The sequence below is a fragment of the Onychostruthus taczanowskii genome, unplaced genomic scaffold, assembly GCF_017590055.1.
Source record: "Onychostruthus taczanowskii isolate IOZ18803 unplaced genomic scaffold, ASM1759005v1 scaffold20, whole genome shotgun sequence".
Lineage (NCBI taxonomy): Eukaryota > Metazoa > Chordata > Aves > Passeriformes > Passeridae > Onychostruthus > Onychostruthus taczanowskii.
In genome coordinates this window covers 251,804-273,788 of record NW_024499240.1, presented here as the reverse complement: position 1 = coordinate 273,788, position 21,985 = coordinate 251,804, and the positions used below count along the sequence as shown (strand labels likewise).

General features: G+C 61.5%; 2 protein-coding genes across 5 annotated transcripts in view; one reads left to right on the top strand and one right to left on the bottom strand.

Moving 5' to 3' along the window:
• The first annotated feature begins 675 nt into the window (after positions 1-675).
• Positions 676-17,155, top strand: OBSL1 (obscurin like cytoskeletal adaptor 1). Of its 4 annotated transcripts, XM_041403356.1 has the most exons (26): positions 676-783; positions 1,990-3,084; positions 3,851-4,120; positions 4,332-4,592; positions 4,933-5,238; positions 5,324-5,602; positions 5,699-5,974; positions 6,102-6,374; positions 8,834-9,106; positions 9,834-10,106; positions 10,400-10,675; positions 10,823-11,098; positions 11,188-11,463; positions 11,727-12,008; positions 12,715-12,990; positions 13,128-13,403; positions 13,487-13,753; positions 13,904-14,173; positions 14,256-14,522; positions 14,785-15,051; positions 15,424-15,536; positions 15,683-15,836; positions 15,937-16,098; positions 16,250-16,354; positions 16,483-16,749; positions 16,984-17,155. In XM_041403356.1, exons 2-26 carry the CDS (start codon positions 2,049-2,051, stop codon positions 16,989-16,991), a joined length of 6,789 nt encoding a protein of 2,262 aa, XP_041259290.1. In that variant the 5' UTR covers positions 676-783; positions 1,990-2,048; the 3' UTR covers positions 16,992-17,155. The 4 variants fall into 4 exon arrangements, with proteins under 4 accessions (XP_041259290.1, XP_041259289.1, XP_041259288.1 ...); XM_041403355.1 differs by having other exon boundaries at positions 5,333-5,974; XM_041403354.1 differs by having other exon boundaries at positions 5,324-5,974.
• Positions 17,156-17,295: 140 nt separating this feature from the next.
• Positions 17,296-21,985, bottom strand: part of TMEM198 (transmembrane protein 198) — a 5,039-nt gene continuing 349 nt past the window's right edge. Inside the window, exons 2-5 of the mRNA XM_041403358.1 lie at positions 20,195-20,444; positions 19,513-20,088; positions 19,089-19,279; positions 17,296-18,655 (exon numbers count right to left, since the gene is read on the bottom strand). Coding sequence (XP_041259292.1) covers positions 18,509-18,655; positions 19,089-19,279; positions 19,513-20,088; positions 20,195-20,384 — 1,104 coding nt within the window. The 5' untranslated portion in view covers positions 20,385-20,444 and the 3' untranslated portion in view covers positions 17,296-18,508. The remainder of the gene's footprint in view (positions 18,656-19,088; positions 19,280-19,512; positions 20,089-20,194; positions 20,445-21,985) is intronic.

The following is a 21,985-nucleotide window of genomic DNA, read 5'->3' as shown; positions in this document are numbered from 1 at the left end:
TCTTCCTGGGGCTGTGGAAGGCTGCCCCGGCTTCAGGGGGAGAACAGATGAGACAGAGGCAGGCCAGCTGGAGACCTTGCAGCAGGTGCAGGAGAAGGATCCTAGGGTGCTGTTTGGGCTGTCTAGCCATGGGCTGGCTCCCAGGGTGGGAGTTGCAGGAGAGGCATGGGCTGTAAAGCGACCCAGTGCCCTTCCTCTCACCACTGTCTGAGGGGACAGTGCTCTGTGCTCCCTATCCACTAACCCTGCCCGCCCTGTGGATGGTGGGCAGCCTGTGCATCCCCTCTGTGCCTCCAGCAGCTCAGTGTCCTGCACATCCCATCCAATACAGCCTGGCATCTCATGCAGCATCCAGTGCAGCACATCCCCCCCATGCAGCATGTCCCATGCGACACGTCCTGCCTCACTGCAGCCTGGTGTCCAGCTCAGCATACAGCACACCTGCGGCCCATGCCATGCTCTCCACAGGGCACGTTGTCCCTCGCTGCTGGCAGAGCCAGCACAGCGGCACAGCCAGGCCTGCAGCACCCCTGCAGCTCTCTGGGGAGGCTCCTGCCGGGCTGCTATACATAGGTAGGCCAGCCCAGCCTCGGCGAGGCGCTGAACGGAGCAGGCTCACTCTTATCAACCCCGCGTGTCATCAGAGGGTATTTTTGGGGACAGCAGCTGCAGGCATTTGTAACATTTGGTCCCTGCGCACTGACACCCAGGAGGGGAGCTGGGGGAAGCAGCAGGAGCTGGGTGCCGGCACTGAGAGACACAGGGGAGAGGTGGCAGAGTGAGGTACATGAGTGGGGCAGGGACTGGGCTGGGGGGCTGCCTGGGGCAGGGGGTTGGGAAGGGAGTGGTGGGAGGCTGCAATGGTGCGGCCGAGCCATCAGAGCCATCTGCTTGTGTCCAAAGGAGCTGCTGTGGGGTGGCTCACGGGTCAGGGGCGTGTGGATGGAGAGATGGCTGTGAATGGGTGCACTGTCCCGGGGGTAGGGCTCTGCAAGGAGAAGCTGGCCGCAGTCCCTGTCCCTCCTTGGAGACCAGCCCTCTCCTACCCTCTGGTTCATTCGAGAAGTATTTTTGTTTCCCCTCCCCCTGCCCGAGCAAGTCAGAGACGACCCTGCCCCAGTCCCAGCCATGGTGTGGGCAGAGGGTGGGGTGCACTCCCCGAGGGGAGGCACAGAGCACCCTGCCCCGCTCCTGCCCCTGATGGTGGGCACAGTTACCCACAAAGCCAGGGATGGAGGCAGTTGCAAAAGCAGGAGCCACCTCCCCAGCTTTAATTTTGCCCCCGGGGACTGATGATTTCCAGCTGTAATTTTGAGTGCACAAGGGCTGGATCCTGCTTGTGGGACTACTCTCTGGAAGGGGGACCCCTTCCCCAGAGCCCCATTTTGCCCCAGGGCACAGCCCTGTGGGGTGGCCGCCCGGCACAGGGGTCCCCTGCCCACCCAGGCCTGGGAGGAAGTTCCAGCTCCGGTCCAGCCGGGGCCTCGCGCCCGTGACAGCCCCGTGTCAGCACCTGCCCGCTGAGCCGGCCCAGATGCTGCAGGAATGCGGCTCTGCCACCACCCGATACTGCAGGAATGTGAATGCCCGGCGGGTGGGGAAGGGGCGGGCGGGGGCCCTTTTGCCTCCGCTGTCCCCCATCCCCAGCAAGCAGCTGCCCATGCTGTCTAGGCAGGGGTCCCCCACCTCTGGAACTGGAGTCCCCTCTGCAACCCTGGGACAAGCTCCAAGTGTCTCAGTCCCCCGGGGTGCAAAGAGCCACCTTTTGTCATGTCTCCTATTGCCTTGGGCTGGGAAATGGATTATTTGGGTGACTCGGGGGCAAGTCCAGTGGGGCTGTGCTTCTCCAAATGAGGGTGATGCTCCTGGAGCAGGGGGTCCATGCTAGGGATTTTGCTCCAGGTGTGGGTCCTGCCTGGTTGGGGGCTCCACACTGGTCCATCTCTTTGATGAAGCCCCCACTCTAGTCTGTCTGTACATCCCCTCCAGGCTGATGGTCCCTGCTGCTGCTCCAGCCAGCTGCCTGCTGTGACCCTGGGGAGTTGGTGATGGAGGGGTTCGGGGGAGCCCCCAGGTTCCTGGCCTACCCACGTGCCTTCACAGTCCAAAGTGGCACCAATGCAGTCCTGAGCTGCCAGATCGTGGGTGATCCCCAGCCAAGCATCCTCTGGGAAAAGGACAAGAATATCATCGAGCCCTCAGACCGTTTCCATATGGAGTCCAAAGGGGACATGTACAGCCTGCTGGTGTCCTGTGCCACCCCCAAGGACAGTGGACTCTACGTCTGCAGGGCCAAGAATAGTGTTGGCGAGACTTATGCTGCCACGGTGCTCAGGGTAGAGCCAGCGGAGCCGCAAGGGGAGGGATGCTCAGGCAGTGTTGCACCTGCCTTCCTCATTGCCCCCTCGTCCATGCGGGTGTGCCGGGGGGAGGACGTGATGTTCACCTGCAGGGTGTCTGGGCAGCCCTGCCCTGTGCTGGAGTGGGAGAAGGACGGGCACAAGCTCTCCGAACTCTTTGAGAGCAGCCACTTTGCAGTGGGGCAGAAATCAGAGGACTGGCACTTCCTGAAGCTGTTCAGTGCCCGGCCCCAGGATGGGGGAGTGTATGTCTGCCGGGCACGCAGTGGCTCCCAGGAGGCCCTGGCTGCTGCCGTGCTCTTGGTTGAAGCCCAGGCACTGCTGGACGGGCTCCCCAATGGCTCTCCAGCCGCTGGTTCCGAGGCTCTGGCGGAGCGGCAGCGGTGGCGGCGGCACGCGGCGGGACGGCGCGTGGGACCGGAGAGCTGGGTGCCCAACGGCGTGATGCCGGCCAGGGTGCCGGGGGCCAAGGCATTTGCCGTGAGCGCAGGGAAGCACGCCAAGTTTCGCTGTTACGTTACTGGCAAGCCCAAGCCAGAGATTATCTGGCAGAAGGATGGTGAGCCCCTCGCCCCTGGCCGCAGGCATCTCATCTACGAGGACCGCGAGGGCTACTTCATCCTCAAGGTGCTGTACTGCAAACCTCAGGACCAGGGGCTGTACATGTGCACCGCTTCCAACACTGCTGGCCAGACCCTCAGCGCGGTGCAGCTCCAGGTGAAAGGTAGGAACAGGTCCAAGGAGTGTCAGAGGTGGCCGGGCCCTGGGGAGCTCAGGAAAGTTTGTCTGGCAGGGGTGTGTCTGTGTGGGAGCCCATCATCTCTGGGCTCCTTCCTTCCCTGTGCAGCCAGGGTAACCCCAGGCTCCTCAGAACAGAGCTGTGGGCTGGAAGCAGGGGATGCTGGACTTCTCCAGGAGCTGTGTCCTGCTCCGTGTCTCTCTCCTTGCAAACAGAGGTGTGGCTTCTTGGGATCACTGCAGGTGTCCAGCCACAAACAGGGAAGAGGGACAGTGCCTTGGTGACAAATTCCCCTGGAAGTGCTGAGTGATTTTGGCAGCCATCCCTGCAGGGCACAGCTCCAACAGTCTGCACTGGCAGCTGCCCAATTCCCCCCCCGAGCCATCCAGCCAGCTGGGGACAGCCCGTGGCCGGGGTTACCCAGGAACTGGTGCAGCCCCTGCCTACACCCCACTGCTCCCCTCCACTTCGATGTCTGCTGCAGCATGCTGGTTTCCATGCTCCTGCATCCCCGAGAATTCCCTGCTGAAATACTGGAAGCATCCCTGTGTCTCACCAGGCTGTGCCCTGCTCCTCCCTGCTCTGGGGGATGTGCTTGTCAAGGCAGTGTCTGTCTCATGCAAGCCAAAGGAGAGGGCAAAGGAGAGACAAGGGCTTGCTGCTCTTTGTGAGCTGGGAGCACCTTGGGCAGAGGACTGACAGTGGATGCTGTATCCCACATGCCCCAAGCTCCCGTCTCTTCCTCTGGCAGAGCACCGGCTGCGGTTCCAGGTGCAGCTGGCAGACGTGGAGGTAGCAGAGCGGGAGGATGCAGTGTTGGAGTGCCAGGTGCCATTGGAGACCATCCCCACCTCCTGGTACCTGGAGGACAGGGAGCTGCAGCCCAGCCACAAGTATGTGATGGAGGAGCAAGGGCTGGTGCGGCGCCTGACCATCCGCGACGCCCGCATCGATGACGACGGCATCTACCTCTGCCAGATGAAGGACAAAGGACGCAGCATCGCCGAGGTCTCTGTCCGAGGTGGGGTCAGGTCTCTGGTAGCACAGCTTTGCCTTCCTATTCCCCTCCTTTCCAGGGTCACCACTGCCCCTGCATTTGCCTTCCCTCCCTTTGTCTGGTGCCTGCTGCTGCCTCTTCTCAACCTCCTCCTCCTCCTCCTCATCTCCCACCTCAAAGAGTCCATCCTGGTCCCCAGAATCCATCCCTGGCCCTCACATATCTCTTCCCATAGGCGTGATTGTGAAGCGGCTGCCACGGAAGCTGGATGTGATGGAGGGGGAGAATGCAGTTTTCTGTGTGGAGACGCGGGATGTGGTAGAGGGCAGCTGCTGGAGCCGGGATGGGCTGCAGCTGCGGGAGTCACCCCGCACCGTGCTCAAGAGCTTCAGCAGGACACACCTGCTGGTGCTGGTGCATGTCACCCGCCAGGACGCGGGCATCATCTCCTTCACGGTCGGGGAGTCGCAGACATCGTCCCAGCTCCGAGTCAAGTGTAAGCTCCAGGCTTGAAGGGGTCCTGTGTTCTGTCTGCTGCCTGTTCATGAGGGGTGATACAGAAGGGGGGATGGAATAGGCACCCAATGTGCTGGGGGTGTGATGCTGCAATGTGTTTTCTGGGAAGGGGGCTTTGAGCAGGGCGCCAGGATCCCAGCCTCACAGGCACTCACAAACCCCTGTAGCCAGCAGCACACTACATGGGAGCAAGATCATCCTCTCCATCAGAGAGAGAATCCCCAAAGAAACAGACTGTGCATCCCCACTTAGCACTTCTGTCACCCCAACTAGAGCCTCACTGCCATCCCCAAGCAGGCAACCTGGGCTGTGACTTGCAGGTGTGAAGCACGACCCTCCGAGTGCACCGGTGGCAGCTGAGATGAGTGTGGTGGAGACTAACGCGGCTCTGCTGACTTGGTGTCCCGCGCCTGACTCCCACCTCCGCCCCGCCAGCCACTACCTGCTGGAGCGTCGGGAGGCAGCGGGAGGGGAGTGGGTGCAGTGCCTTGCCACCGACCTGCCCAGCTGCGTGCGGGTGCTGGGCGACAGCGTGCCCCGCGAGGCCGACTACTGCTTCCGCATCTCTGCCGCCAACAAGCACGGCAGGAGCAGCCCCGTGGAGTTCCCTGGATCTGTGCACCTTGGTGAGGAGACAGGCACAAGCTGGGGTGTCGTGCCACAGTGCGCTGGTAGTCAGTGCCACTGGGGCTCAGTCCGACTGTGCTCCAGCCCCTGCAGCTTGTCTGGAGAGGGGTCTGCAGGACGCGTGGGTGAGGGATGGTGAGGATGCGCAGTTCTCCCTGGAGCTGTCAGCTGCGGTGCATGGATCCTGGTTCCTCAACGGTGCCAGGCTGGGTGAGGAGGAGGATGCAGACGGCCGGTGCAGTGTACAGCGCCGTGGGATGGAGCACTCGCTGCTGATCCGAGGAGCACGACTGGTTGACAGTGGGGCCCAGGTCACCTTTGTGTCCGGTGGTGTGCAGGACTCAGCTATCCTGCATGTGCAAGGTGATCGGGGCACTCACCCTGGAGTCCTACCAGGGCCCCAGCAGCAGGGGCTGTCATGCTGGAAGATGCTTCTCACTGCTCCTCAATGTCTCTCAGCCCCACAGGTCCACATTGCCCCGGTGTCTGAGGCCGAACGGCTCCAAAAAGTGCCAGCAGGCATGCCTGTGCTGCTGGAATGCCAGGTGTCCACCCCAGATGCCCCTGTCTGCTGGCTGAAGGATGGCAAGGCAGTGCCCCTGGATGACGTTATCGCAGTGCAGGCAGAAGGCTGCGTGCGGAGGCTGCTGCTCCGCTCAGCGTGTCCCTCAGACACTGGTGTGTACACCTGTGACGCTGGGGATGATGCCGTGAGCTTTGTGGTGACCGTGACCGGTGAGCTGGGGACTGTGTGTGGGAGCCTGGCCCTACCTCCTGACAGTGCTCCTGCCCTGCTTCTTGCCCCCATCATGTGGCTGACGGCTGCAGCCAGTCATGCTGAAGCCCACATTATCCCTGGCAGAGGTGCCGGTGAGGATCATCAGCTCCAACGAGGAAGCCCCACACACGTACGTGGCCGGGCAGCGTGTGGAGCTGTGGTGCCAGCTGTCCCGCCCAGCAGCCCCAGTGCACTGGTACAAGGATGGAGAGGAGGTGGAGGCGGGTGAGAGCCTGGTGCTGGAGCAGGAGGGGCCACGGTGCAAGCTGGTGCTGCCCTGCGCTCAGACACAGGACACAGGGGAGTTTGTCTGCGATGCTGGTGGGGACTCTGCCTTCTACACCATCACTGTGGCAGGTGAGTGTGATGCAGGAGGGCTGGTAGGGTCTTAGGGGGCTTTCTTTGCTGGTGCAGGATGCCACAACACGTGTGCTGGTGTCAGTATTGCTGTCACTTGCTGCGACGGCTTACTTGTCAGATATGCTCTTGCCAGGTGCTCACCAGCAGTTTGGTTGGTTGCTCAGCTGGGGTCCTTGTGGGACTCAGACCAGCTGCCAGAGGGAACAGCTCACTCAGCCTGTCTGAAACACTAGAGCACATGAGAGCACCCAGCACCTGCACACTAGGGTGTTTGCCGGACTTCTGCCATGGCTAGTAACCAAGCCCTCCTCCAAGGTCCTAAAAATAGTGGGCCTGGCACCTGGCATGGGGTGACTCATGGTTGGTCATTGCTCTGATGGACAGCGTTAATTGCTGACCTGAAAATTAGCAGTTGCCTGGAGACCAATGGCTGGGAGGTGGGAGCAGGGCCCAGCATCCTGTGGTGGCTGCCCCGGCTGTGCAGCGGTTGCTGGCATCACTGGCTGGCAGAGGATAATGAAAGCTGAAAGCAAGTGAAAGGCTTCCCCTTGCTGGCCCCAAAATCCACATCCCACAAGCACAGGAAGGCAACCAGGGGAAGAGCTCAAGCCCAGTTGGAAGGTGATGTGACCACAGTGATAAAGCCTCACTGTGGTGTTAACACACGGCAAAGGGCCAAAGTTGATGGCCAAGGACGTAGGAGTGAAGATAGGATGAGTGATAAGAAATGCTGAAGAGCCAGTGGAGTGGTGACTGCTGGGAGGGTGAGGAAGGGAGGGGGTTTTAATGAGATAAAGGCAAAATTGCCAGTGGAAAGGACAGGCAGTGTGGGCTTTGGGAAGAGGCAGGAGTTGTGTGCTGTGTGGGAGTGTGGGGCATGGAGACCTCTGCTTCCCTAGGGTGGGAGAGGGAACACCATCTGCTGGAGCTCAGCCTTTTGGCTGAGCAGATTTGCATCACTTTGACAGAAGGGTCTTAGGGAGGCTGTCTTGGTTCAATCTGGATTTGGACATGAATGTCACCGGCAGGGCTGGGGGTGGGTGCCTGGAGGCTCAGGCTGACACCTCTCTGGCACAAGTGCCAGGCTGGCTGCTGCAGTCAAGCACTGCTGTGGCACGCTTGGGTTTCCCTGAGGCATCTCAGCTATCCCCCCTAGGGCTGTTGTGGCATGTAGCCTGCCGGCCTCAAGCTCGGCCATCCCCAGCATCCTCTGGGTTTTCTGTCAGCTGTTGAGCACTGGAGCTCCCTCAGAACCAGTGAGAGGCTGAGGCCAGAGCGATGCTGCCCACTGAGGGCTGGCACGTTGTCCCCTCATTTCAGTGCTGCTCAACATCTCCAGCTGCACTTCAGCAATGTGATTGCTTTTAGCAGGTCCAGGGAGAGAGGCAGCCGCCAGTCCTTTGATCAGGGAGCTGGGCGGATGCGGGCTCAGCGTGCAGCAGGTTAATCGCTGCAAACTGGCGCCGCACCGTTCCCGCACGCTGCGGGGCAGCGGTGTGCTGCTGGGCCCGGCCATCACAGCTGGGAACTGTCTGGGAAGCTTCCACCCAACGCCCAGCGTGGAGCAGCTGCGGGCTGCGAGAAGGGCAGGTTGCTGCTCGTCCACCATCGTGGCCCAGAGCTGGCTGTGCCTTGTGCCCGCATGGAGCCGTGGGCTTGATGAGCGCCCATGGCAGAGTCCAGGCCAGCTGCAGCTGGCTGCCATGTGCACAGCCAGGCAAGCAGTGTTGGCTGTAGATGGAATCCTGAACTTCTCCCAGGAGAAACGAGGGCTGGTCACCTAAAATTTGTGCTGGGATCCTCTCTGTCTTTAGAGCTCTGACTCAGTTCAGAGGGGCGGTGTGAGCAGTGGCACATGTTTCATGTAGCAAATTAATAGTGATTTTAATGATGTCTTCAATCTGGAATTGGGTCCTGAGTCCTGGTAAGCTGGAGGGATGGGGCTGCTGGCTGCAAGCAAACCACATGCCTGCGCCACAGTATAAGCAAATCCAAGGCTGAGTCAGGACAGAAACGCTGGCTGGCCCTTGGTGGCCTCTGAAATGGGGAGATAGGCAGAGCGGAGGGCACCCCCTGAAGAGCAGCTGCAGGGGCTGGTGCTGGCACCACAGACAGTGGTTATCAGTGCTGGGGCTTGTCTATATGCATCCTCCCTCCACAACCTTCAACTCCACCATAGGGCAAAGCAGGGCAGGTACCAAGGGAGCAAGGGCATGGCAGCAATTTACAGCCAGTTCAAAGCCTGGTGCTCCTCCTGGTTGTAATGCGTGAGGAGAAGAGGGAGACCCAGGCACAATGGTCCAGAAGCTTCTGCTATGTAGAATGTGGATGATGTGGTGCCTTCCAGCCTTAAAGCCAACAAGTGGTGAAGCCATCACTCACACAGGGCTGTGATGGCCACCGTCACTTGCTCTGGTCTTTATGTCCTGGCTGAGCCCCATGTCTCTCTGTCACAGAGGAGCCAGTGAGGATTGTCAGCTCCAACGAGGGCGCCTCCCACGCCTATGTGGCCGGACAGCGTGTGGAGCTGTGGTGCCAGCTGTCCCGCCCAGCAGCCCCAGTGCACTGGTACAAGGATGGAGAGGAGGTGGAGGCGGGTGAGAGCCTGGTGCTGGAGCAGGAGGGGCTGCAGTGCCGGCTGGTGCTGCCCTGCGCCTGGCCACAGGACACAGGGGAGTTTGTCTGTGATGCTGGTGGGGACTCTGTCTTCTACACCATCACCGTGGCAGGTGGGTACAACAGACACCTACATCCCTCTCCCCCTTCTCCCTCTGCCCCAGCTCCTTGCTCACACTGTGGCTTCAGCACCTCAGCTGCCTCACACCTCCTTGAGAGCAGTTCCTTGCCCATGCCCCTGGGCTGGAAGGGGATGTGGGCAGGAGCATACAAGCTGATCTGTCTCCTCCCAGAGCTCTGTGTCACAGTGCCCCCCTGCACTCCAGAGCACAACCAGCTGCCTGCCTCTGTGTGATGCCATCTCACACCCCAGCCCTGCTGTTCCCTCAGCTTGCAGCTACCAGCACTGCAGGGCTGGGATATCCATGGCCACTGCCGCCAGGGCAGGTAGGATGGGAGGCCAAGTGACACAAGGTCTTGGTCCTCTCAGCCCTGAAGGTCTGCCTCACTCCCGTGCTGGAGGCGGAGCAGCTCTGGGAGGTGCTAGCAGGGCTGCCCATAGTGTTGGAGTGCCAGGTGTCCCTGCAGATGCCCCTGTCCACTGGCTGAAGGAGAGAGATGCTGTGGTCCCAATGCAGGTCCTGGCCATCTGCTCAGAGGGATGCTCATGGGGGCTGCACATTGCTGCACTGACTGTCTGACTCGGGGGGTACACGTGCCATGCTGGGGACAATGCTGCCAGCTTCAGGGTGACCGTGAACAGTGAGCTGCCCAGGGGATTCCTGTCCTCACGTGGGACTCACCCAGCACCACACCTGAGCCCTGCCATGTCCCCAGCAGAGGTACCAGTGAGGATTGTCAGTTCCAACAAGGAGGCCTCTCACTCCTATGTGGTCGGGCAGCGCGTGGAGCTGTGGTGCCAGCTGTCCCGCCCAGTGTCCCCGGTGCGCTGGTACAAGGATGGTGAAGAAGTGGAGGTGGGCGAGACCCTGGTGCTGCAGGAGGAGGGGCTGCAGTACCGGCTGGTGCTGCCCTGTGCTCGGATGCAAGACACGGGGGAGTTCGTCTGCAATGCCAGAGATGCATCTGTCTCCTACTCCATCTTAGTGGCAGGTTGGTGGCACAGCAGGGACATCCTGGAAAGGGTAGCACTGCCCCGGCTCTGTGCTCTGGGGTCCCCAGCCCTGCTCCCTGCCCTCAGCATTGTGGAGGAGGGCATGCAGTTGCATCTCTGTGCCTGCTGCCCCTGCCCCATAGCAGTTCTGACCTCTTTGCCCTGGGGTGAAAGGATGTAGCTTCCATACAGCCCCATGGAGACAGGGACACAAGTGACAGTAAATAGACACAGCAGAGCCAGGAGAAGAGCGGCGAGCAAGTCTCACGCTCTTCCTCTACATCCCCAACAGAGCCACCAGTGAGGATCCTGCAGCCTCCACAGCGCTCACTGGAGCTGCTGGTTCAGGCACCAGGGTGTGTGGAGCTGCGGTGCGAGCTCTCCGTGCCAGATGCTGCGGTGCACTGGTTCAAGGATGGGTTGGAGGTGGACGAGACTGACAACCTGCTGCTGCTGGTCGAGGGGGCCTGGCGCTGTCTCTTCATCCCCAAGAGCAGTGCAGAGGATGCAGGCGAGTACATCTGCGAGACCAAGGATGAGGCCGTCTCCTTCGATGTCAAGGTGTCAGGTCAGTGCTGATGTGGTTCTGGCCACCCGTGAATGCCCATCCTCTGGGCCACCCAGCACAGGAGCTTACCCGGGGCTGGCAGCAGAGGAGTGCCCAGGGCTGCCAGCCCCTGCGCTGCTTTGTATCACGGACATGCCATACCTGCAGAGCCTCCGGTGAGGATCCTGCAGCCCTGCAGACCTGTCCCTGTCATGACGGTGTCCCCGGGGGAGACGGTGACACTGTGCTGTGAGCTGTCCCGTGCGGATACGCCCGTGTGCTGGGCAAAGGAGGGTGTCAGGCTCGAGGCTGGGGGCGGCCTGGTCCTGGAGGAGGAGGGTGTCCATCGCCGGCTGCTCATCCCTGCTGCCCAAGCTGAGCACTCTGGGAAATACACCTGTGACACCACCAGTGACACAGTGACTTTCACCATCCAAGTGTTGGGTGAGCATGAGGGTAGGGAAGAGCCCGGTGTGGAGTGCTGGGTGCACAAGCCCCCGAGACCTCAGCTCTGTTGGTGCTGGGTGCTGCAGATCCACTGGTCAGGATTCTGGAGAAGGATGTCCTGCCGACCCACCGGCGTTGCCAGGCCATGGAGGACCTGGTGCTGGAGGTGCATCTCTCACACACCCATGGGGAGGTGAAGTGGTACAAGGATGGGGAGAAGCTGCAGGACACGGGGCGTGTGCGGCTGGAGGAGGACGGGGCGCGCCGATCCCTCGTGATCCTGGGTGCTACAGGCAAGGATGCTGGGGAGTATCTCTGTGACACTGGTGATGACAGTATCGTCTTTTTCATCACTGTAGAAGGTGAGCAGGAGGTTCTGGTGGGGATGGCCAGGGGGAGAGGAGTGAAGTGGGTCTGTGGCTGCTGCCAGGGTGGTGTGAGGCTGGGCTGGGTAGCAGTGAGCACAGGGAGGCTGGTGGGGGGCACATGGGGAGGAGGCTGCATCTGTGTGGTGGCCCTGTGGAACCTCTGTGCTGCTCAGCTGCAGCCAGAGGAGTCTGGACAGGGTCTGGCCATTGTGATACCCAGCACAGGCTGCTTTTGTGGTGACAGCCTATCTCTCCAGTCCCAGAGCCACCGGTGACCATTGTGGGCAGCACGGGCACCGTGGTACATCGCTGCCTGGTGGCCGGGGAAGACCTGGTGCTGGCTTGTGAGCTCTCTCGGCCCGACGCCATCGTGCGCTGGCTCCGGAATGGCCAGGAGGTGCACCCGGGGGAACGGGTGCAGGTGGAGGCCCGTGGGGTGCTGCGACAGCTCACCATCAATGGGGCACAGCCCAGCGACGCAGGGTGCTACGTCTGTGATGCTGCCAGCGACCGCATGGTGACAAATGTGGAGGTGTCGGGTGAGCTGGCTCAGAACCCAGGGACCCCCTGAATGGTGGGGTCATGCCACAGACACAAGGGGAGGGGACGCCTCTGTGACCCTGCTGATGCAGAGGCCAGGGTGGCAGCATGGCAGGGAAGGGTGGGAGCCCTGTCCCCAACCCTACAGGAGCCGTTGGTTAGAAAGAGACATGTCAGGGTCGTGGCGAGACATGTCCCTGCTGCCTCCCCCAGCCAGGGGCTGTTTAAATTTAGCCTTGGCTGGCTCCCAGGCGCCGCTCCTCCTGCTTCAGCTGCCAAAGGCTGAGCTCAGCCTGGACCCTTATCAGCTGGAGAAGGAGGGCTGTGCAGGGTGGGAGGGGGCCTGTTGCAGGCGGGTGTCCTGGCTCCCCAGCAAGGTGTTCTGTATGCGGGGTGGGTACAATGAAGTTAATGGTCTCAACGTGGCAGCTATGCTGCCGGTACAGGGAGTGATGCGGAAGCGATGGGCTCTGCTGCTGTCCCTTCCCTCAGTGAACCCTGAGCTGCCAGACCTCTCCATCTTGCATGCCTGCCCCTCGGGGACCCCTGTCTAGTCCCACCATGACCCCCAGCCAGCCCCACAGCCCTTCTGCCCCACGGTGACTCACTGAGGGATCGCCTCTCCACTTGAAGCAGTCCTGTCCCTGCACTGTCCCACACTGTGGGGACATCCCTGAACCCTGCCTTTTCCCCTGCACCCCTCAGCCCGGCCTGTGTGCATTGTCAACAAGGAGGAGGCACAGAGCCCACTGGAGGTGCAGGAGGGGGACAGTGTGACACTGGTGGCTCGGCTGTCCCCGGAGACAGCAGCAGTGCAGTGGCAGAAGGATGGACAGACGCTGTGCTCAGGTGGGCGGCTGCTGGTGTGCAGCGAGGGTCCCACGCGCAGCCTCACCATCAAGCAAGCGGAGCTGGGTGATGGTGGCATCTTCCTCTGCGACGCCGGTGATGATGAGGTGTATTTCACACTACATGTGAAAGGTGAGCCTGGAGGTGTCCCTCGCCCATGCCAGGGGCAGGAGCAGTCTCATCCTGCCTCACGCCGGGATGCTTGGCACCCCCTTCCAATGCTGGTGCCACTGGCGGAGCCACAACTGAGCCCAATGCTCCTCCGGCAGAGGCACCCGTGCTGTTTGTGAACAAACGAGAGGAGCAGGAGAAGCTGCTGGTGCTGGAGGGCGGCAGTGCCGTGCTCTCTGCCATCACCTCCACGGAGCGGTCCGATGTCACCTGGCTGGGCCCGCAGCGGGCGGCAGTGGCCGGCGAGCGCTGCGAGCGGCGTCGGGACGGCCGCGTGCACAGCCTCATCATCCACAACGTGGCCATGGAGGACGCCGGCACCTACACCTGCCTCTCACCGCACGACCAGATGCAGTTCGACGTGAGCGTCCGAGGTGGGAGCAGGGGGGCACTGGGGGTGCCCGGGGATCCCCCTGCAGTGGCAGCGGGTGCTGATATGGGGGGGTTGACTGTGCAGAGCTGCGGGTGAAGTTCCTGCGTGGGCTGTCGGACGTGCGAGCGCGGCAGGGCGAGCGGGTGGTGCTGTGGTGCGAGCTTTGCAAGGCACGGGGAGACGTGGTGTGGCGGAAGGACGGGCGGGTGCTGGCGCCTGGCCCTCGCCGGCAGATGACGGCAGAGGGACGGGAGCGGTCGCTGGTGCTGAGCCGCGTGGAGCCCGGGGACGCCGGCGAGTACTGCTGCGAGTCCAACGACGACCAAACCCTGGCGACGCTGACGGTACAGGGTGAGCCCAAGGCTTCCCCACCATCTGGGAGACTCCTATTCCGTGGGGGTGGTGGGGATGCTGGCACAGTGATGTCAGGATTGCAGGAATGCTCAGCGTCTCTACATGACAGAGGGTCCCTTATGCTGTGCCCTGACAATCTGGCTGTAGTCCCCAGGGTGGTGGAAATCATCATGGAGTTGCAGAGCCTGACAGTGCTGGAAGGGGAGGATGCCACCTTCAAGTGCCTGGTATCCCCCGAAGATGTGGCTGTGACATGGCAGCTGAATGGCCAGCCTGTGGTCCCCAGTGAGCGTCTGCTGGTGACAAGGAGTGGGCTGTGCCACAGCCTCACCCTCCGGCAGTGCCAGACAGGTGATGCAGGCACTGTGACAGCCAATGCCGAGGGGCTGGTGAGCACAGCTCGGCTGGGTGTACAAGGTGAGGGGGAAGGAGAAAGCTGGGGCTCAGCCCAAGACACAGCCCTGGGGCCGGCTGCTGACCCAGCACACGGGCCACGCAGAGGCACAGGTGCTGTTTGTGCGGAAGCTGCAGGATGTGGTGGCAGAGGAGCAGGGGGACGTGTGCCTGGAGGTGGAAGTGAGCCATGAGGCTGCCGAGGTGCAATGGCTGAAGCAGGGCATCCTCCTTCAGCCGGGCAGCAAGTACCTGCTGCAGGAGTCGGGGTGCCGGCGCACCCTCACCATCTGCTGCCTTGGCCCTGCTGACCGCGGCACCTACCGCTGCGAGAGCCTGCATGACCGCACGCAGGCCAAGCTCCACGTGGAGCGTGAGTACCAGGCTGGGCATGGGGATGGAAGGCAACGGGGCTGGGGATGGGGACAGGGAGGGCACCCAACTACTGCAACGGGAGCATGTGGGCAGAGCTGGTACTTGGCTGAAGGGGTGCTCAGAGAAGTGGGTGTGTGGCCAGGGGTGGGAGTCTGGTACAAACAACTGTATTTAGACGATCACTCCAGCAAGCACAGACTGGGAAGCCGGGGGCTCTGCAGTGCAGCAGACACCTACTCACAGACATGGGTCCTTCACAGCCCGCAAGGTGTCGATCCGGACACCACTGGCAGACGTGGAGACCTTTGAGAAAGAGACAGCTACCTTCCACCTGGAACTGTCTCACCCTGGCGTGACCGGGGTCTGGACACGGGACGGCATCCGGGTGAAGCCCAGCAGTACGTGCCGGATCAGCGCCACAGGCTGCAGGCACAGCCTGACACTGGAGAGGCTTGCACTGGAAGACTCAGGCACTGTCACCTTCACTGCTGACACTCTGCGCTGCAGCGCCCACCTGCGTGTGCGGGGTACGGTCTCTGGGGCAGGCTGGGGGGTGTATAGCACTGGTGCTGTCTGACCTGCTGCTATTCTGTAGTGGGAGACACCGAGGCTGAGCTGGGCCACCCTAGGCACATGTGTCCCCCTGTCCTGGACAGGGGGGATGAGTGCTGGCAAGTGTCCCCATGTCCTCAGGGAGGAGATGTGAGCTAAGCAGTGAGGACACCCAGCCAGGGTCTGGGTCCAGAGCCAGCTGGAACACCACTGATGAGTGCTTGCCCATGGGTAGTGCCACTCTCACCGCATACTGAAATGCCCCAGCCACAGCTACTCTTCCCTGCAGCTCCAAGTCCATGCTTTTGTCCTATCAAGCCTTCCTGTCCTGTGTCCTGCCTCCTCAGAGCCTCCAGTCACCATGGTGAGGGTCCCACGAGACCTGGGTGTCCCAGAGACAGGGGTCGCCAGCTTCGAGTGTGAGCTGTCTCGCCCCAACGCAGAGGTGAAATGGTTCAAGGTGAGGGCTCACCCTAACCCTCTCCAGCAGCACCTGGCCGTGTCCTCCTCCTTGTTTTGTCCCCTGGCCGCTGCCCTCCCTGCCAGGGCTGCAGACAGAGCAGAGGGGCCAAAGCAGTGGGGTGCTGCCTGTTTGCTTCTGTGCAGGACGGGCAGGAGCTGCGGCCAGGGCCCAACTGCCGCATCTACTCAGCGGGACGGCGCCGCATCCTGCAGCTGAGCCGCTGTGAGCTGAGCGACACCGGCAGCTACACCTGCGATGCAGGTGACTGCCAGGCCTCTGCCATGCTGCATGTCCAGGGTACGGTCACCCAGCTCCCAGCAGTGTGTACACCCCCAAACCCTACGCTGCCTGCTCCCCTTATCCTTGGCTGCTCTGGCACCCTGTCCGTTACCTGCAGAGCGCCAGGTCCACATCGTGCAGGAGCTGCAGGATGTCCAGGTCCGGGAGGGTGACAACGCAGTCTTCACCTGCGAGGTGTCACATGGGGATGTGAAGGGCGAGTGGTTTCGGGATGGGGAGAAGATCAAGGTCTCCAGCACAGTGAAGATACGGCAAGAAGGTGGGGATGCAGGTGGTTCCACACCCGGTTTGGAGCTGGGATAGGGCAAATTCAAGCAAGGGGAGTTTGTGTAGACAAAGGGGGATCCCTGTCCCCCTGCTTACTATGGGTGTGCATTGCTGTCACCTTGAGTCAGCCTCTCCCTCCCCAGGGACCCGGCATTTCCTGCTGTTCTGTGGTGTACGCCCTGAGGACAAGGGACTAATCCGCTTCACAGCCAGGACAGTCACCTCGGAGGCCAGTCTGCAGGTGGAAGGTACCAGTGCGGGCTGCGAGGTCTGGATGGGGTGTAGCACCAGGGCTGGGGTGTACCAGGTCAGCTTGCGGTGTCCCCATGGAAGCCTGCTCAGCCCATGATGCTGACACCCCGTCCCCCCCTACCAGCACTGCCAATCCGGATTGTGAAGCCACTGCGGGACAAGACGGTGCTGGCAAGGCACAAGGCGACACTGGAGTGCACCGTGTCCCACGCCCGGGGCCGGGTGCGCTGGCTCCGTGGGGACACCGAGATCTTTGCTGGTGACAAGTATGAGATCTGCAACCTGGACTGCTATCGCACACTCATCATTCACCGCGTGGGCCCCGAGGACGAGGACTCGTACACCTGCGACGCCTTCGACGACCGCTCCACTGCCCGGCTCCTTGTGGAGGGTGAGTGGGCACCTAGAGGGACACCACTGGCAGCTGCCAGTGCTGCTGTGCCTTGCAGTAAAGGGACACCAGAACCTGTGTCCCTGTCCCCCACTGCTTGCAAGAGTCTGAGTGCTGGGCAGGAGAGAGCAGGCTGGCCAGGGGTCTGCTCCTCCTTGTCTGGGACATGCCTTTTGGGTGCCCCAGCTGCTCTGACAATGCCCCAGCTCACTCTGACTCCCGTTGTTCCCACAGGGAGCTAGAAGCCAGGATGCAGTTCTCAGGGCCTGCACGCAGACTGGGATGCCACTGCTGAGAGATGGGGTCATGCTCCCCCTGGCATAGACAGACACATGGACACCATCCCCAGCCTGCCCCAGCCTCAGGGCTCTGCATTAAACAGCCTTTTTTTCTGACATGGCTTCTTCCACACCAGCAAGCTGGGGTCCCGTTAAGAGAAAGGGTGATGGCACCACTCTACATCCTGCTCAACATCCCTGGAAGCCCGGCCCTCTGGGCCCCCCTCACCCCTGCCCCCCCCACAGTCCTTGGCTTTGCACGCCAGACTCCGAAAGGCTCTTTACTGTGTGGCCGAGGCCTCAACAGCGTTTGGCACATTTACAAAAGAGACTGAAAAGGGGGATGGCAGCACAACGCTGCAGGAAGGGGGTGCCTGGCAGAAACATGCAGTTCCTGGGGCAGCGGGGCCAGCTGGGCTGGGCTGGGGGGGCTCCCAAAGCAGAGGGCTCCCCGGTCCAGTCTCACCACCATCCTGCCTGCCTGGTCATGGGGAAATCCTGGCTCACTCCGTAATAAGTTAATACAAATCACAGCAAGAGAAATATATACAAGGCGTGAGCCTCTGCCCGCAGCAGTGCTCTGGGCAGGGGCTCCTGCCCTGCCCTGCCCCAGGGTCCCCCGGCCACTATAAAAATCCAGTCGCCAGCAAAACAGCGACGGTCTCTGATGCTGCAGGGGTCCCCGCATCCCTGAGGCAGCCCAGCCTTTGCCCAAAGGCTGGAGCCAATGTCCTGTCTCCCATCAAAACATTTTGTGTGGGATGCACCCTGCCAGCGCAGCTCCTGCTGGACAGGCACTGATTGCCAGCATCACCTTGGGCACCACCTGGCCATGGCAGTCTCTGCCCCAGGACCACCCCGGTCCAGCTTGGGAAAAAGGAGTGGCAAGCCGCTCTGGGGTGTAGGGAGGGTGGCTAGGGCAGGAGTATCTTCTGAGGAGGCAGGTTTTGGGAAGCACTGCCTGGGAGCTGCTCTTGGGGACAGGGTGGGACAGGGCTCACATGCTCAGGGGATTCCCTGCTGGGAAAAGGGCCATAGGACCTGCTCTTTGAGGAAGGGACATAGGGGACAGGCACTTGGGGAGTTGCTGGGGGTGCAGTGGGGTGGGGAGCTGCTCCTGGGAAGGGGGGGACTCAAATATGGGGAAACGTTAAGATGCAGGATGAGCGTGCCCGGGCCGTAGGGTAATGCACAGCAGTGGGGGCTCGGGACCCACCACCCCAGCAGAGCCACTCGCACTGCACGTCCATGGGTTCTGCTCCTTGGGCTGAGTCCCTGCCAAAGGGCTTCCCCAGCACCTTTGGGCCCCACTGGCAGCTGGGGCTTCCCCAGACAAGTCCCATGTGTCTCCAAGAAGGGTTTCCATCTGCAGCCCCAAGCCGCATGTGGCCACCTGGGGCTGAGGACAAAGCCCTGCCTGTCTCAGGGGTTCTGTCAGAGCAGGCTGGGGTGCTGGTGTTGCTCGAGGTCACTGGGTTGGCTTATACCCTCACAGCAGGGCCAGAGCCCGAGGTGAGGGGCACGGTGGAGCTGCAGTCATAGTCCAGGTCCACCACGGCATGGGAGCTGGCGATGAGGCTGTTCAGTGATGGTCCTGTCTGCCGCTCTCGGAAACTCTGGATGTAGCTCTGTGAGACAGGAGCAGAAAGTGAGGGGGGTTCTCCTCATGGACCACTCCACCCCATCCTAAATGCTGCTGCAGCCCCTTCCTGTCCCCCCCACAAAAACAGCCCAGTGAAATCCCCAGCACTCGGGCTCTCCAGTGGCTGGCCACAGCAGGGAGCAGAGCCTTATCCCTCCCCTGGGCATTCTGCACCTTGCCTACTGCTTATTTCTGCTATGCCAACAGCGCTCTTGGCCAGCAGTTTTCATTTGCTTGCAAAGGCTGAAGTGCTCCATAGTAGGAATGGCCCATTCCAACTTGAGCTGCTTAGTCCCTGGGACACCCCAGTCTCATCCCTCGAGGAGCTCAGATGTTAGTTGGTGCCCCAGTCCCCCCGACACAGAGAAGGAATGACTGTGGAGACTGGGGGAGATCTCTACCCTGGCTGCGGGACTCACGGGGGAGAGCACGTCCCCATCAAAGCGGCGCACAGGGTTGGGCTTGCGGCGGTAAGCAGGCTCAGGGGGGTGGGCTTTGTGCTGGTGGGGTGGTGGGTGGTGGGGTCTCCGCTTCTTCTTCTTCTCCTTTCGGTCTTCCCTCTGCTTGATGCGCATCAGTTGCACGCGGCGCTGCTGCCGGCTGATGATCACTGTGGAGCAAAGCGACCTGTGAGCACTGGGGAGCACATCCAAATGCTCCCCGCAGCCAAACCAGCACCACCTTTGTGCAACCAGGTGTCCCTTGGGTGGTGAGCCACCACAGAGTCCTGAACCCCGTATCTGATCTCGTGAACCCCATGCTGGAAACATCCACCCCAGTCCCCAGGTTCCCAGCTCCTACACCGACCCTGTGCCATGCCCATGTGCCCCACTGCCCACACACCTTCTGTATGGGAGTAGCCCTCGCCTGTGACCTTCCACTGCACCAGGACACCCAGTGTGGTGAGGAGCGGCCAGATGCCCAGGATGACCCAGCTGTACCAGCACACAGGGCGAGCAGGGGCCACCTTGATGCGCTCATAGATGTACTGCACCAGGAGGAAGAGCTCGATGAAGTAGTCGACAGTGACGGTCATGATGGCGCTGCCGAAGACGGCGGTGGAGAGGGTGGTGAAGAAGCGCTGCCACTGCAGTGTGAGGACAGCAAAGAGCATCCCCACACCCAAGAGCAGTGCGATGGGGATCCACACCGTTGGTGGGTGGTAGAATTGCTCCATCACCACCAGTGTGGCCACCGCCAGCAGCAGCCCCAGGAGCAGCCCCACCATGAAGAGGCCAACGCTGCGCACCAGCATGGTGACCAGCCCACACAAGACTCCAATGCCCAACCCAATGCCCACTGAGGCCTCCACGCTCAGCTGTGTGTCCAGCACCCGCTCCTTGTAGCACAGCATGAAGATGATGATAGAGCCGAACATCAGCCCCGTCAGGAACATGACAGCCTTGAAGCAGCGGTAGCCTGTGGAGAGACCACCATAGTCAGGGAGGGGACGGCCAGTGCCCCCCAGCTCCCCTCCACCCTCCTCCCCACTTGCCCCACCAGCAGTTGGGCTGGCCTGGCTCACCGAAGAAGCAATAGATGATGCCAAAAAGGCAGCACATGGCGCACACCACTGAGGGCACCACCTGGTAGCGACGCTCAATTTCCTGCTGGCAGCTGTGCCCCCACTCCTGGCCTGGCTCGTGCGGCAGCAGCTTGAACCGCAGCGTCTGCACAGTTGCAGTCATGGCTCTGGGGACTCCTGGGAGAGGCATCAAAATCTCCACTCCTGCCTCATAGCCCGCCGGCAGAACTGTGCCCCGTCACCGCCCCACCTGGTGGGAGAGAGACAAGGAGAATGGAGGAACTGGGATGGCACATGCCCAGCAGCGATCCCACCACTCAGCACCTGGCTACCAGAAATCCTGCTCTGTGCCCCCACTACGTGGGTAGGAATGGAGGGAATGGGGGAACAGCCTCATCAGTGGGGGTGCAGACTGTCACCCAACGTGTGGCTGAAGGGATGTGCTGTCCCCAGAGAGTCTGCCTGTATCCCTGGGAGCTTCGTGTCACTTAATAATTTGTCTGTGGCTTCAATTTCCTGCCCATGCCTCTCCGGCACCCTGTTCGATTAACAGGAGACTTCCACAACTTGGTATTTTCTGCCTGTGAAGTAATTATGCTCAGTAATTAAGTCACCCCTCAGTCTTCTATTTTATAGGCTAAACAGATTGAGCTCTTTAAGCTTGTACTCCAAGGCATTTTCTCCAATCCTCTAATCATATTTCTGGCTATTTTTCATCTCTGCTCCAGCTCTCACTGTCCTTGTAAAAACAAACTGGGCCTTCACACTAGATCCAGCCCTCCCATGCCAATCCACGGGGTCGGAAGGGTACGAGCTGTAGCTGGCACTGCCCCTTACCCAAGGGCTCACCCCTAAGGCTGTGGCTATGCCGGGATGCTGAGCAAACAGTTACTGGGCCCCCCGCAGTGCCTACACAGATGGAGGGGTCATAATCCCCTGCAAAGACTGATCCAGCTTCAGTTTAAACCTAATTACAGCATCCGTCTGCCTGCTCCCACCTGGAGCCAGTTCCATCACCCCTTCACTCCCCTAGTCCCTTTATAGGCTCAGTTGGTTTAGAATGGGTTTATTGTCACAAATTGTCCCCAGGCCAGCATCACCCCTTCCAAGTGCCAAGTTTATGCGGCCAGTTCAGGACAAGCTCACAAAAACAGCGCTCTGGGAAGAGGGCAAAGGCTGCAGGCACGGCTTCCTGTTGCCCAGCATCTTGCTGCTGCCCAGACGGGCTCCACTGGCATCTCATCCCTTGCCGACAACCTCCTTCCTCCCTTTGGCTGGGGAAGGCAACACCAGCCACGGCAAATCCCCGTGGGGAAGCCGAACACAGAGCCTAATCCCAAGGAAGCAGGCGGGTAGGGAGTGGGCAGCCAAGCGCTGGGCCCCTACTCGAGCCCCCGGGGGGACGCTAAGCAGGATTGGACTTTACCCGCAGAGCCCGGGCGCGACGCTCCGGCCCTTGTGGGGATGGGCGACGGTGTGTGGAGTGAGAGCAGGGCTCTGCCGGCCCAGGGGACCGGGGATGCGGCACGGAACGGCTGGCCGGCGGCTGTGGGGCTGGCACGGGCCGACACGGGATGCCGGGCAGGGCTGCGGGCAGCGGTGCGGGCGGCTCGCGGCGCCCATTGGCGCGGGCACTGTTGCTAGGGGAGCCCAGCGCCTGCTCATTGGCGCCGGGACTTACCCACCTGCTGCCGCCCGCCCCGGGCGCCCGAGCCCCCTCCCCTCCCCGCAGGCCCCAGCGCGGCGGGGCCCGGGAGCAGCGCCCGGGACAGAGCCCCGCCGCGGCGCCGC